Source organism: Corvus kubaryi, unplaced genomic scaffold (genome assembly GCF_017639235.1).
Source record: "Corvus kubaryi isolate FWS band 111438036 unplaced genomic scaffold, C.kubaryi_AGA036_p1.0 37398, whole genome shotgun sequence".
NCBI classification, from domain to species: Eukaryota; Metazoa; Chordata; class Aves; order Passeriformes; family Corvidae; genus Corvus; species Corvus kubaryi.
Genome location: NW_024581137.1, coordinates 15500821 through 15516249, shown reverse-complemented (window position 1 = coordinate 15516249; position 15429 = coordinate 15500821). Strand labels below are relative to the sequence as shown.

At 38.3% G+C, this 15429-nt stretch overlaps 2 protein-coding genes across 3 annotated transcripts in view; one reads left to right on the top strand and one right to left on the bottom strand.

Annotated features, from left to right (window-relative positions):
* The window catches only part of ACAD11 (acyl-CoA dehydrogenase family member 11), a 29268-nt gene that overhangs the window by 9284 nt on the left and 4555 nt on the right, over nt 1–15429 (bottom strand). For both annotated transcript variants that reach the window (XM_042042870.1, XM_042042871.1), the window contains exons 5-13: nt 14905–15069; nt 13028–13175; nt 12345–12466; nt 11813–11919; nt 11544–11667; nt 10155–10232; nt 9622–9760; nt 9402–9509; nt 8159–8257 (exon numbers count right to left, since the gene is read on the bottom strand). In XM_042042870.1, coding sequence (XP_041898804.1) covers nt 8159–8257; nt 9402–9509; nt 9622–9760; nt 10155–10232; nt 11544–11667; nt 11813–11919; nt 12345–12466; nt 13028–13175; nt 14905–15069 — 1090 coding nt within the window. The remainder of the gene's footprint in view (nt 1–8158; nt 8258–9401; nt 9510–9621; nt 9761–10154; nt 10233–11543; nt 11668–11812; nt 11920–12344; nt 12467–13027; nt 13176–14904; nt 15070–15429) is intronic.
* ACKR4 (atypical chemokine receptor 4) lies at nt 1170–6225 on the top strand. Its single transcript, XM_042042882.1, is given in 2 exon segments — nt 1170–1373; nt 4239–6225. Coding segments are annotated over 2 exon segments (1161 nt in total). The 5' UTR covers nt 1170–1293; the 3' UTR covers nt 5320–6225.

Genomic DNA, 15429 nt, shown 5'->3' with positions numbered 1-15429 from the left:
CAATAAGCAAGGCAGGGTTCACATGAGCTGCCTTCCTACAGCCTGCCCACAGACCCTCCTGGGCACTTCTGCAGCCAACACACACTTCCCTGAGAGCATTCTCAGCTCTAGCTTCCTTATTTCATCTTATTGGAGACCATATTGAGACAAAGCCTATTCAGAACTGAGAGGTTCATTTGTTTGAAAAAGATACAGCTCAGGCCTCAAAGCCATGACATGACCTGCAAGGAGATGGCCTGGAAGAAGCCCAAACATCTTATCTGCCACTGGGAAAACACCACTGAAGTACTGTGATAACTCAAGATGAAAACATTGCAGAAATGTGCACAAATATTGTGGCACTCTTTAGACTTCCTCTCCCACCCCATTTTACTTTGTCATCTGAAACAAAATATAGCTTGTGGAAAACATCTGCCCATTACATTCTTAGCTGCCCATCTTTAAGAATCTTTCCTTTCACATACTTCAAAATAATTGAAGCACAGACAGAGGGTTAATCCAGTCATGGCAGGTACATCAGAGAGCCAAAAACCACCAAAATCTGACCTCTGGTTGGCTCAGTATCTCTGTTATTAGGCTTCAATATTGTATTTAGTGGAGCTCATTAGACTGCTATCTGACCCAGGATAATTCAAACAGGTCACTAATTTGATTATGAGATTGACTGGCAACATTCAAGTCCCTGAGAACTCTCCCACAGGATGCAGGACTATCTGCTTGTACTCTGGTTGACAATTTGCCACTTGTGTTCACATATTTTCCTTATCATCTTTCTGGTTTCACAGACTGAAGGAACCCCTTTCCCCACCTCACAAAAAGCAAACTCATTTTTCTATTGTATCCCCTAAAAAGTTATTTAAGGAGGGGATATAAGGATCCCTTAAAACCTTATACAGGCATCCATCAAAAGCAGAGTAGTGCCCTGAGGAAAGACTGTAGTGACTCCCTATGGTGTCTGGGGCAGTAACTCAGCCCCAGATGGACCTTCCTCTTCTCTCTCTTCATCTTTTTAACGTGTGGCTTGATAAAAGCCTTTTGATGATGTATAAAACATTTGGACTTTCAGGAATAAAACCACAAACAACAAAGAGAAGCAGTAAGAGTGTCCTGACCTTCCAAAGAGCAGTCACAGTCTGGTTGGAAGAGGAAGGAATGTAGGAAGTGTACATGTTCAACACAAGAAGAGTTTCCAGGAAAGCACAATTTTTTAAAGGTTTTTTTTTAAACTGTCAAGTCAAAATGAAAGTGCAACTGACTTCCACACGAGGGTGTGGTGGTTGAAGACAAAATGCAATGTGTCAGACCAATTCAGATCACTTCACTGACGCACATCTCAATTGCAGTACCTGCTACTCATCTGCTGGCAAAAGAAGGTGAGTTTTGTTTTAATCCTTCTTTCTCTGTATATTGTATGATACCTTATTTGCATACATTTACTCACAGTTAAGTTGGCTTTACAGACAGACATCATTTCACTAAGGCACATCTCCTTTCCAGTATCAAAATTAGATCTGTTCAGCAGAAGGACAGAATACGGCTTACTTCATCAGAGGAAAAAAATCTGTCTCTTTAAACTGGGATATTAACTTAATTCACCACCATTCATACAATCCCACATCAAGTTTAAACACACAGAAACACTGAATTTCTATCTGACTGGAAGGCTGAAATAATTCTGCAAGAAAACATGCAGTTGCAGACAATATATTTATTAGTATACCTCCTAGAAAACACTATTTGAAAAACCAGCAGAGTTTCTGAGCTGTTTGGGTACTTGTGGGCAGTTTGTATGTGATAAAATTCCTTTCTGTCATAACATCCTGAGAAGTCTCCAGCTGTAAGATGCAGGGTACCCACAGCAATCTGCTTCTGTAAGAAATTCCACACGGGCAGGGCTTGCTGTGTGGGATGGAGACTAAAGGAAGCTTTTCCACCGCTCTTCAGCGCCCGACTCCCATGGGACTGCTTGGCTGTTTGTAAGGGGCACCTGCACGTGTGCCTGAGAAACAGCATTACCAGGAAAGATAAACAGGAACAGGTATGGGAGCCAAAACATAACTGTGTTTTTAAGGGAGAAATATCAACTGTTGCATTTTAGATAACTTTGTTTCCGTCAAGAACTCAGGGCAGGCAAAAGCTTATCAGGCAGCAGAGCACAGAGTCACAGCCAAACTGCTTTGTCGTACACAGACTTTTAAAGCTTGCCCTGACATGCTTACTGGTTTGCTTTCAAGTAAATCTGCCAGTGATTCCATTTGATTAAATGTTCCTTAATGGGTTCTGTATTAAGTGTTTTAAGACCACAACCAAATATTTTCATTTAACTTCTAATTTTCCTCAAATCTCAGCTAAGTGGATTAAACTCTTCTTGCTGCAGTTTTTCTTCTACTAAAAAAAAAATTAATAAAAACAGATTCTTTTGCTGCTGATGACTAAATCTCTCCTCAAAGTACCATAAAGTTGCAAAAGATTACTGCTGCTGCAGAATCCTGCTAACACAGTTTGTTAGGCATAGAACAGATATCCCTTTGCCAAAGTACTGTGACTGTACTTTTCCATTCTGCACATCTCATTAAAGCAACAATAAAGAACAAATTGCAAGACTTTAAATAAGAGTAATAATTTTTTAAAGTTGGATGGGGAGTGTTTTGAAATATTAACAGAAAAATAAAACAAAGTCATTAAAGATGGAGCCAAACTAAATAGTTAATTTCAAACTAATACACTTTTCAAAAATTTTGGCTAGGGGAATCACTGAAAAAAAATTGAAATGATTAATTTCTCTCTATTTAATTGGTCTGCATCCCTTATTATGAGATGAATCAGTAACTTATTTTTTCCTAGTAGACAGATATATTAAAAAAAAAACTTTAAGAGACACTTGGCAACTCTTCATTTAAACAATTGCCTAAGAAACAGAAATGGTATTTGCATTTTTCTTTCAGGTTTGAAAAAGCCAAATTGTAGTTCTGGGGCAGAATATCAGATAACAATCTGCTTTCAGCAACACTGACTTCAAATTCTGAACAATGTATATGATGAGAAAAGGGAGATATGTTTTTCATTCTCAGCTAATTTTTGCTGCTGCTGTTGAGAAACCTTAATCCCATTTATTACAAGAAAACAGGGTACTGCAGGACTGTATTTTACAATAGACAGAATTTCAGGACATTAGTCAATGTACACAGTCAAAGGAAAAGAGGAAAATACTGCAGGATATGACTTGCTTAAGACACAAACTGAAGATACAAATACCTAAACTTCAGCCCTAACCTGGCAGTGAGAACCCAGCCTCAGTGTTTGCACAGTAAATCTGTCATGAGATCGTACTTGAAAAACCAGCAGAGTTTCTGAGCTGTTTGGGTACTTGTGGGGAGTTCGTATGTGATAAAATTCCTTTCTGTCATAACATCCTGAGAAGTCTCCAGCTGCTAAGATGCAGGGTACCCACAGCAATCTGCTTCTGTAAGAAATTCCACACAGGCAGGGCTTGCTGTGTGGGATGGAGACTAAATTAAGCTTGTCCTACTGCTGTTCAGCAACTGACTCCCCTGCTGGGATTTTTGTAATGGGCATGTACAGTGTGCCTGAGAAACAAACAAAAAGACTCTCCTTGTATTATACTCATATCCAAAATTTGTCAAAATTTATGACAGCAGGCACTGAATATTTATGACAGTAGGCAGCTGCTTGCCTCAGCTGTAGTCTGCTCATATTCCTTATACACCTGACTGTAACAGCATTTACAGCCTTCAGCTGGTATTCCTTTGCTTTGCAGAGGCTGGAGAGGGGAAGGTGTAATTCCAACCCTATAAAGGTACAGACACAGTTATGTGCAATGGAATATTGTCAAACATAACACAGTCAGAGCAGTTAAAGCAATGATGGCTCCTCGACTCAAATGTGGAAATCAGTGAGGGGCACTCCAAGCATTTTACAATCTCAAATGCTAAGGGTAATAAAAGCATTTCAGTTGAATCTATTTTACTTTGTATTGCCCTCACAGATGTTGCCAGTTGCCCTATTTCACACGAGAACTTGAGATGGTCTGTTCTGCCTGTTACTGTCTAGCTTCCCTTTGATTATTCACACATGTATTCTCAATATCAAAGTTCTTTAAATTTGAGATGTATAAGCAGCCCTGAAGAAGGGTTTTAGGTTTCAACAGAAATTTTAAAACTTAAGCCCAGTATTATTTCTTTGGTGTTCCCTTCTCTCCACTTTTTTGTGCTTCTTAGCTTTGCCACGGTCTGAGATATGAATAACTCTACAGATTACTGGATTGAGGATGAGGAGGATGATCTCAACCCTCTTATAGATTACAATACCTATGAGCTTCTCTGTGAAAAAAGTGATGTGAGAAATTTCAGAAAATTATTCCTCCCGGTGCTCTATGCACTGACTTTCACAGTTGGAGTGGCTGGAAACTCATTAGTGGCTGGAATTTATGCCTACTGCAAGAAACCCAAGACCAAGACGGACACGTACATCATGCACCTCGCCATCGCCGATCTGCTCCTGCTCTTCACCCTCCCTTTTTGGGCTGCAAATGCAGTGCAGGGATGGGAACTTGGAAACCCGATGTGCAAGTTCACTTCTTCTCTGTACACCATGAATTTCAGCTCCAGCATGCTGTTCCTGGCCTGTATCAGTGTGGACAGATACAGGGCCACTTCTGAATCCCACGGCCATAGAAGAATTGGCAAACACTGCAGTGTTACTTGCATCTGTGTCTGGCTGGCTGCCATTTGCCTCAGCATCCCTGAGCTGATATTTAATCAAGTCAAGAAACACAATGACAGGAATGAATGCCTTCCTGTATTTCCAATGAACATGGAAACACTCTTAAAATCAACCATTCAAATCCTGGAAATTATCCTGGAATTTCTGCTTCCTTTCCTAGTAATGCTGATCTGTTATTCCGCTACTGCTCGGGCAATCCTTAGATCTGCAAATGTTAAGAAGTCCAGGCCTTTCATGGTTCTGCTGGCAGTAGTGGCCACTTTCATTGTCACCCAGCTACCCTACAACATTGTGAAGCTGTGGCGAGCCATAGACATCATCTACATGTTGGTTACGGACTGCGACACCAGTAAAACCATGGACGTGGCGCTCCAGGTCACCAAGAGCATAGCTTTGTTCCACACCTGCCTCAACCCTCTCCTCTACGCCTTTCTGGGTGCCTCTTTCAAAATGCATGTCATGAAAATCGCCAAAAATTATGGGTACTGGAGAAGACAACAGCAGAATGGGAGACCTGAAGAAATTTCTATGAATTACGAAGACCCTACTGAAGAAACAATCAGTTTCACTATATAGGCCCTCCATTGCTTTCATCATCTTACATAACCAAGGGAATTGTTTACTAATTGCAGGAGGTATTGTTTCTGCAGCTGTTTCTCCGCAAGTCAACTTTCAGATGAATTTCTGAACCTGCCAAGACACTACAGAGCACTTCAAAGTAGAACATGTTTATCAGAATCAAGCAAGAACTGGACACTGAAATTCCCAGAAACAACCAGAGATATTTACTAAGCAACATCGAACAACTCAAACAAAAAAACCCCACCACACCAAAACCCAAGAACCTAAAAACACCCCCAAGATTTAAATTTCAAAGTGTCACAGTACTAGGCAATTAAGTGATTGTGTAACGAACAACCTGTACACATCTAAGCATGTAACTAAAACAAAGAAAAACAATCAGCAATCAAACGACAGTACAGGAACCTTTGTGCCAGAAGTTAATAATAATCTTGTGTTTCTCCAACTATTTTGTAAAAATTTAGAACATTTGCCTAACAGCTCAGTTCCATTTCTCAACTCAGCTATCATTCCATAGATACTGTTGCAGCTTGAAAGGAGGTATAAGCTTATGGCTGAGAATTGAGAGGGAGAGAGAGAGGGGAAAAGCCATTCTCTATGTGTTTCTAGAAATGTATAGCAGCAACAACATCCTCCACAAAAAAACCCCAGTAACTCCTTTTCTATAACTGCAGAAAAAATGACCTTTCACCTCTTCTTTTCTGCCCATCCTAAACTTCAAGATCAGCGCTCTAAGGGCGGCACATTCTAGATTTTTGTAAATGTAATAAAAAGTTAAGTTAATCTTCAAACACAAGTCCTAGATTTTCTATTCAGAATTTTTAAAATTAATCAAGCACTGCAGTAACTGTATCTGCTAAAATATATGGAGACACAATAAAATCAAAGAATAGAAAAAGTGCACTGGCTTTTGTTTTTTCTTATATTTATTTTTGTTTTGTTTTAGTAGGTACTGACATCTGTCATCACAGGCATTTACCAACCAGCAAAGGGTAGAGGCTTTGCTTGACAAAAGAGAGAGGTTCCTATTCCATATGGAGCTCAGTTTTTACACAGAGAGGTACCAAAGCTGTCCCCTGCCACAGTGTTGGCAGGAATTCCAGGAAAACAGCAGTTTTCCATGAGTCACTGGAAACATTTCACTGACACATTAGCTTAGCTTTCAAAATGAAGAAGTGGTGTTACAGCATGCTGTCCTTATCTTCAAACATCCTGCAGGCTCTGACAAAATACCTGATCTACAGATTAGGAAAGCCAACAAGAATCTCTCATTTTTAGATGCTGTTGCTATTAGGTACAATTAGCGACTGGAACAAAAAGCTCTAAAATGACAAACTAGAAACAACAGTAGCATAAACAAGACATGAGCCTCTTCTCCCTGTTTGGATGACAAAAGCTTACAGAATGTCTGCCCAGTGTTTGGAGAAATACTAGGGCGTGAACAGATAAGTCAGAAGTGCTTGACTGATTTTGTACACATACACCATAAATCTGACAGAGTTAAGCCATACTGGATTTACTGTAAACATGCAGAGCATAATAAGAAACCCCACTTCTTCCATTAAGTAATTGACTCCTTGCATGTGTGATTTATGACTTGTCTTCACAAATACAGAGTGGCATTCTGACCAGGCTGTCAGGTTTCTGGAATTCCCAAACATCCAAGGTTCTAATATCCTAAAAGTTAAAAAACCCCAACCAGAACAAAAAACCCCAACCAAACAAAGCAAACAAAAAACCCACCTACCCAGCCAGGCAGAAAGGGAGACTGACTAACACAGAGCCAAATGAACATGTTTCTCAAACTTCCTGAAATTGCAGTACCTTTTTTGTATCTGTCTTCATGCAAATCTGATTGCCCTAATTGTATTTATTAGAAATAAGACAAACCAAATCATGCCCTTTTTTATAATTCACATAACTAATTTTATGAATATTATTTTGTGTGTGTGACCCCCTAAAACTTTTCCATTACTTCCTTAGGGTCTGAAATGCGCAGCTGGGAGACACTGACCCAGAGCAAAGGTTAAGTAGCCAGCAGTTAAGCAACACTCTCGGGTCAGGAGACAAGATTGCATGTCTCCTTTTGCTGCCAGTTTTACAGGAGTAGAACAGAGAGAGAGATCTATCTTCTGGTGACTCCAGGTATTGCACAAGCATGCATCAGCAAGTAGCTGACACACTCATGTATGTAAATAAAACATTCAAGTTTAACAACTCTGTTTATTTACTTGGGTTCCAGACTCCCAAGGAATGATGACTTTCAAGCTGCTGTCACACATGTTTTGGCAAAAAAGCATCAGTACTACAATATTAGGGACATCTACCACTTAGAATACAATCCATTGATTTTACTGGGAATTATAATATAAGAAAATCTCCTGTAAGAGCCAGTCCAACAGCATCACAGGCTACTTTAAAAGCAGCCACATTTTACTGTAGCTACACAGTACTCTCAAACCTCTCACACAAGCTGTAAAAGACAGTTTCATGAAAACAAACTTTAAAGGGTTCAGCCATAAATGTATAAGTTAACTGATAAAAAGAGGTAATGTTTAAAGAAAATAGCAGCATTCATTCTGTGAACAAAATTCAGAGGTTCCAAAAAGCACCCAAATCCCCAAATTGGATTGAATCTTGGACTTCGGTTCAGAGAACAAAAGCTCAATTCAGCTCCTTCTTTTGTTTTATGTTCTATTGCCTTTACTCAAGAAAAGACAAAATTTAATCTCAGAAATAGAGCGCAAATAATTTTGTTTTAATAGTTATTGGAAAAAATTTTAGACTTAGCCTACATAAGAGCCTGAACTCTTATTTAGATTTCCACACTTACCACTGCTCCACCACTTCTTGCCATTGATCACATAGCTGTTCCCATCTCGCTCAATGGTGCATTGCATATTGGTGGCATCACTTGAAGCCACATCAGGTTCTGTGTTAAAAAAACCAAGCCACCAGATTAAATATAAAGGTAATATAACCTCCACAAATATCAGGCTCTAGATATATTCTATTAAAAGTACACTGTTTTGCTACCAGTAGAAAAGCTGTTTGAAGAACCTCACTGCTGGTGGTCAAAAGACCTCCTGTTTTTCAACAACCTGTTATTCATAGCCAGTTTAAATGTACTTGGTCTTGGACCACCCTTTGCAATCAACAGCCTTCTTCCTTTCCTTGTGTTTTTAAATCCTTTATCCTTCCATTGTACTTACAGGTAGCAGTCATATTGCTCCTCAGCCTTGTTTTCTCCCTCTGGGCTCTTCTCAAGTGAAAATAGACTGAAACTAATTTTGTGGTGGCATATGAAACAGACCACATGAAGTGGTCAGCAAAATGTCATCAATGGTTTTTTGGAACAGGAAAGATTCTTCCTTTCTCCTTTCATCCTTACTATCCACTTTAAAACAGAAGTAACTATTTCCTCTTGGGGAACACAGCAAAACAGAATTTGCAAAGTAAGTGTCTGCAAGGCTGAGCTCTCTCGATTCCTCCTGACACAGGAGGATCAAGATTTTGACATCACATGTTCCAAAAACTACCTTCCTATAGCAAGAGCCAGACTTTCCAGAGATGCTGAATGCCACAAGCTTTCAGGAGCAAGACTAAATACAATGCTGAGCTATGGACATAAATCAAGTTATTTTTGGGTTGTATCTAAAACATCTGTGACACACTGCAAAACTACACAACTTTAATCACAATAATGATACTTGGACCCAACTGTGTATGTCTAGAGAACTCCAAAGCACACTACAAGAAAAGGTAAGCTCTACTGTAAACCTGTTTGGTACTATAAATTGTATTTTACTAGTACTAAAATTAAACTGAAAATGTATATAAAGCAAATACTAATTATTGTAACCATGAAAATTGGCAACTATCAGGAAAGGCAGCAAGGGTGCTTCAGTTTGCATTCACACCTCATAGATGAATTCATATTCAACATATTCACAGATACTGAATTTGTATAGAAATGTCCACTGTAACACACAACTTGCAGTTTTTTACTTTTTGGTGCATACACCATGTGAAGTTCCTGCCAATTGCCTCTAACTTTTTTCTGGAGAAAAATTTACCTGTCATGCAGAAGCAAGAACTAATCTTCCCTTCTAGGAGGGGCTCCAGCCACTCCTTCTTTTGCTCTTCAGTCCCATACATGTGGAGGATCTCCATGTTTCCCGTGTCTGTAAGAAATCAGCAGTCATGTTTACTGCTCGAGACCCACAGCCTGTAAGGTCTAAGATGCCCAACTTTTTAATGCTCCCAGTGCCATAGTTTTGGGACAGCACTGCTAACCTGGTGCATGACAGTTGAAAACCTCAGGAGCAATAAGGCATCTCCCTGTCTCCTCAGCTATTATGGCATAGTCAAGCTGGCTGAGACCACTGACATCTGGGAGGAAAAGGTTCCACAGACCTTCTGCTTTGGCCAATTCCTGTTGCAAGAATCAACAGAAAAAATATCAGCAACAAGCCTTAAAAAAAAAAAAATTAAAATTCAATTCTGGCTTGCTACACATTTTCTTCCCTCCTGCCTACTATACTGTCCAATATATCTGCTGCCATTTTTCAATAGCTATTTTGAAATAATAGGTACAGTCTTTGACTTAAAGTTCAGATATGCCCCTCATAGACCTCATTTTGTTTTTCCCTTCTCTCATTTGTTTCTCTTACCTTTTGCATACTTCCCTATTCCTTTCCTTCCACTGTTCCTCACACTGTTTCTTTCCATGCAGAGTAACTTCTCCAGCAGGATACACCAATCCCTCTTATGCTCTATGTCTGTGTTCTTTTACTGCTAGAGTGCTAAAAATATTTATTGTCCCATACCTTCAGTCTCTCCAGCAGTGGTGGCTTCTTCCATTTGTCCTCAGTATTTCTATGTTCAGCATAATATTTTACTATTTCCTTAGAGAAACAATTTAAAAGATGCTGTTTAAATTAAGAAAACATGTAACACACAAAGAATAATAGTCCTCTTCCAGATCTATGATCCAAGGAGCCAATTAAAAAATATTCAACACAGGTTTACATTATATAGTCGGTTGCATTATAAAATTAAATATGTAATTGAAAACTCAACTGCAATTTATTAATTTTGCAAGACTTTAAAAGTGAGATGACCCCAATCAGTACCTTATTTTATACTACTATTTGGAATGGTTTAAAGTATGTGATGATGGCACTAGGAGGTCAGTATTTTCTGGAGATAAAAGTACCTGTTACCAACAGCACACACAAGAGGCATGAAATAAAAGCCTGATGTACTGACACTTAAGATTCAGGTTTCTGGTCACAACATTCAGATACATAAGTCAGTTAATCTTTTGTTAACTGAAAAAAAAAAAATACCACAAAAACACATTTTCTCTTCCTGTCAAAATAATTCCTTAACAGATAATGTAAGCAGTCATTCCAAGCACCAGTCATTAGCTGTAAGTAAACACCTATATTCATTAATCTTAGTATTTTCACAAGCATGTTTTAGTGAGGGACAGAAGATATTTTCTGCATTTCTACCTGACTTAGGGAAAAAAAAATCAGAAAGCCAAAAAAACCAATTCTGCAACAAAAGCCATCTGTACTTCCACAAGGCTAAAAGCTGAACCAACTTTCTAAGCAGAAATTCCTAACCTTCCTAGGATAAGAAGTAAAATGCTACATCTCATTTTCCCTTCCACCAACTATGGACTTTGTGTATATTTCATTAGCTGATTTCAAACCTTCATTGGTATTAGATACATTCAGGAATGAGGCTACTTTGATACATTATACAATCCCATTTTTTGTCACAGCCTAAAAAGCAAGAAACAGAAACATTCAGCTTCATATGGTTAAAATCAGCAGTATTTTAAAATAGGTGTTATTCAGTTTGGTATCTTAGAGTTCTAGGTTGTTGTTAGTCTAACAAGTATTTTGGCAACTTCCTTTAAAAAGTAACTCTTTCTAAAAAGAGAAGTTTTTACACTTCAAAAGTTAATAAAAGCTAAGAGTTACTTTTTAAACAATGCATACAATATTTTAATCCTGAAAAAAAAAATACAGTCTATAATGATTTCTGCTAATATTTTGCACTGCCACAATCACCACTGCATGAAAATAAGGCTGTTTTGGAAAAAAAAAAACCAGGAGGACATGACTTCTATACATATTTTTACATTTTTATAAAGTCTAGTCAGAAAATGTTCCTTTATAAACAGGTTAAGTAAAAGCTTTTACCTTCTCAGCTGGATAAATGTGCTGCTTCATGAACTGCTTAACCTTCAGCAAAATTTCTTGGCCTTTTCTACTTTGATGGAAGAGCTCTCCAGAAGTGCTGTGCTGTGTGCTGCTGAAGGATGACCTAGGGAAGAACATTCAAGGCAGTAACAAGTAAGACCAGATTTTCCCTCATAATAATATAAGCTGCCTTAGAAAGGCATTTAAATAAATGAAGATGTTGGAAAAGCTTTGCCTTGCCTTTGACCAGTAGTCTGGACCACTCTTACCTTTTTGAGAGCTCTAATCCTCTTTCTGCCAAAGGCTTCACTATCTTTGCAAATTCATGACTGTTTTCTGCAGAAGCATTTCCAGTGAGATACCTGGCATATACACCCTAAAACCGAAAGAAAAACATATATGATATAATTATGCTCTTAAAAGTGTCTCTTTAACACACTGGTGATTTCTTCAACTATAAAAGTAACACTTAAATGCACAGATTTTTAAAAGGAAAAACTTACTGGGGTATGTTGATATTGGTTTGGGTGCATTTCTGATATAATGGAGATGCTTGTTGCACAAGAGTTAAGAACATATCCCAGCTAAACCAAACTAAAGGAAAATCACAAGAAGTAGTAGTGAAAAAGTAAAAAAGAAAAAAGAAAATACAAATGTCTGCACATGATACGGCAAACGAGCCCAGCCTGTCCCTCAAGCCAGCTGACAACAGCATAGACATATGATTATTATTCATGACTAAATGAACTACCCACAGATACACAAAGCTATATGACATTTCAGCAAATGTGAGGGCATTACCTGGGCTATTGCTGCCATTTTAAAATATGACAAAGCAAGAAAAAAATTAAAGTTGGATAAAGTAGTGGTAATATGCCGGCAGCGGCAGTACACGGAAACCAGTTCTTCAAAGGAAGGAGTTTCTACAAAAAAACAGAACAGCTTTTTTTAGAATACTCAACATTTTCTATGATTTTTTGCCACCTTATTCTTCAAACATTTGAACAATTTTAAGCTTTATGAGACAATTCATTTACACCATGATTGACCATTTCTCATGACATAACTGTGACATGGAGAGACCAAGGGAAGTAGGAGTTGCCAGAACTTCAGATAGCCATAACATTTCCTCCTGCCCTTTGTCTCCACTCCAGTCAGGAAAATAATTTCATCCAGGGGAGAAAAGGCTTCTTTTAAGACTTAAATTATATATTTACATTTAAATTTCTTTTTTCTTCCACTATCTCTTAGAAAGGTTCAAAAGAAGTAGCATGTTGTGGCTAAGACAAAGCTTGATAGAACAGAACTATCTAAAGCCTCACTATCAACATGTTTGCTACAATGAAAAAATTATGGAAAATTTCTTTACAAATGCAAAATGATATGCTTGTGAATTTACCATTTAATTCCTGTTTATAAAGGTAGCATTTCAAATAGAAATCAAGCCAAGGATTTGTTTCAAGAAAAAGATTATGATTTCATACCTATGGTGTCTTTGAAACCCAAGATAGAGCCTTGACCTAAGTCCTTAATAGACGTAGGCCAAAAGTAGAACTGAGTGGCATATGCTAAATCTGCTAAGGGATGACCAGTAGTTGAAAGTTCCCAGTCCAACACTGCCAAAACACGAGCCTTAAATAAAAACAAGAACCTCAAGTAAGTGCTAGAAGACATGTTTTCTCCATCCACAAAGGCACAACCCACTCAATATCCAAGAGTTTTATTTGGTTACTATGTGTTTAAAATTAAAAACACACACTGTAGCTGTCTACAGCAAAAAGAGTTCCTTCTGGCACTATCTAAGGATCTGAAGAAAAGTAACATTCACATAGGGATAGAAAGCTAGACATTTTTCCAAATAAAATCTGATTTAAATCTACAGTTTTGAATAGTGTTCTTCCTGTCAGAAACTTCCAAACTCTTCTCATATAAAACATGATTGAATTAAAATATCCTAAAGAGTAGTACTGAGAGTTGTGTTTCTCTCCCAGTCCTGTTGCCCAGTCCTCTGGCACAGAAATTCACAGCCAGACCATGCATCAGAAAACCTAATTTATCACATTATACATAGAATAACACTTACATGGGGAATTGAATTTCTTAAACAGGAAGTCAATGACTGCTGAGAGTGAGCCTCTGCTGCAAGCATCCTTGCAATGGTGTCTTCAGCTGGGTGGTCTGATACTCCCCACAGTGTTATTTTGATAAATTCCTATAATCCAACTGGCCTGTCAACCTGAACAACCCCTCCAGCCTACTCATGATCCATGGCTACTTGAAGTACATGAAAAAGTCTTTCCTACACGGTCACTCCTGCATCTACAGGAACAGTTTCTATAGATGACCTAAAATTACTTATGTACAGCTTGATCAATTCCTTCAACTGCATGAGGAACAGCTGGAAGAGTCCCCAAGACTGTCAAATTCCCTTCTCAGGGAATCAATCAGCACATTTAAACCTACAAACCATGTCTACCAACTAATCTATGCACAAAAACTCTGGGAATCTCTGGGATCTGTTACTTTGCCATGAAGCAGGCATTGCAGTCATGGTCACAAATTCCAGCCATGTCTTCTGGTCACAACACAGCAGGTAGCATGGAGAAAAAGTAATGAAAATGCAACTGTGTTGATAGCACACATTTATTTTGAAGCACACATATTGTTGATAGCACACTAGGAAAAAAAAAAGGAATCTTTCTTTCCCTAAAGATGAATGAGGAACTTTCAGGGTCTCTGTGATCTACATGTACTCCATAACTAAACAGCTTTGGCAGATTTTCCTTTGTTTTCACTAGTGTCATGTATCATGCATTCAGATCCTGCTCCAAAGGCCCTTGTTGTTAACTGAAGCCACACCACAGATGTCAGTGGGCTTTGGATCAGATGCTTATGTAGTTTAATGAAGTGAGCCTTCAGCTGCACTGAATCCAATAGGATTTATGCATATAAAATGCTTTGTTCCTGTACTTTGAAGCAGGGACTAGAACCAATGAATAAATTGAGTATCTCTCAAGTCCAGGCTGAATGAGGGGCTCTGAACAACCTGGTCTAGTAAATGGTATCCCTGCCCATGGCCAAGGCATTGGAAATAGATGATCTCTAAGGTCTCTTCCAATCCAAACCATTCTATGATCCTGTGATTCCATCAATTCTATCTAGCTCTCACAATGAAAGCCAGGACTGTATTAGGTACCTAAAAACCATACACAGAGCATAGAGAAGAGTTCGTTTTCTACTGTTTCTTTCAAAGATGTATCATGCACTAAAATAATGCACATATAAGTGTCCTATTACATGATAGGAGTACAAACAAATGGAGGACCAAAACTTCCTAAACATACAAATACATTTCAACTACCTCTGTTGGGTGGAAGATGATGTTATCTATTCGGAAGTCCCCATGAATCAGGCTTTCTTCATTGTCATCGGGTGGCAAGTTGTTTGCTAACCACTCAGCCAGATTGTTCATGGCAGGAATATCTGTATGAGCAGCTGCATCATACTGTTTTTTCCAAGTTGATACCTTAAAAATACAAACATTCCAACAGATTTTTCAGCCGATTCACAAGTTTTTCAAGAGTACAAAATTTTGAAGCACTTGCTTCAGGCTTTGACTATCACCATGTTGCTTGAAAATTCAGTAAAACCCAGTACCTCTGCATTTGCAAATGTGAACTGAGACATCAAAAGATGAAATGAAGACTACATCGATTTCAATCTTATTTACATAGCCCAAACCCAGTGTTAGTCCAAAAGCAAATGAGTATCATTCCCTAAGTATAGCATTACAGAATCAATCTGAATGTAGTAGTGGCTTTAGACTGTGCACAAATAATGGAACTAAGTGAAGGTGTTTAATAGCTAAAATATGATCATTAACAAT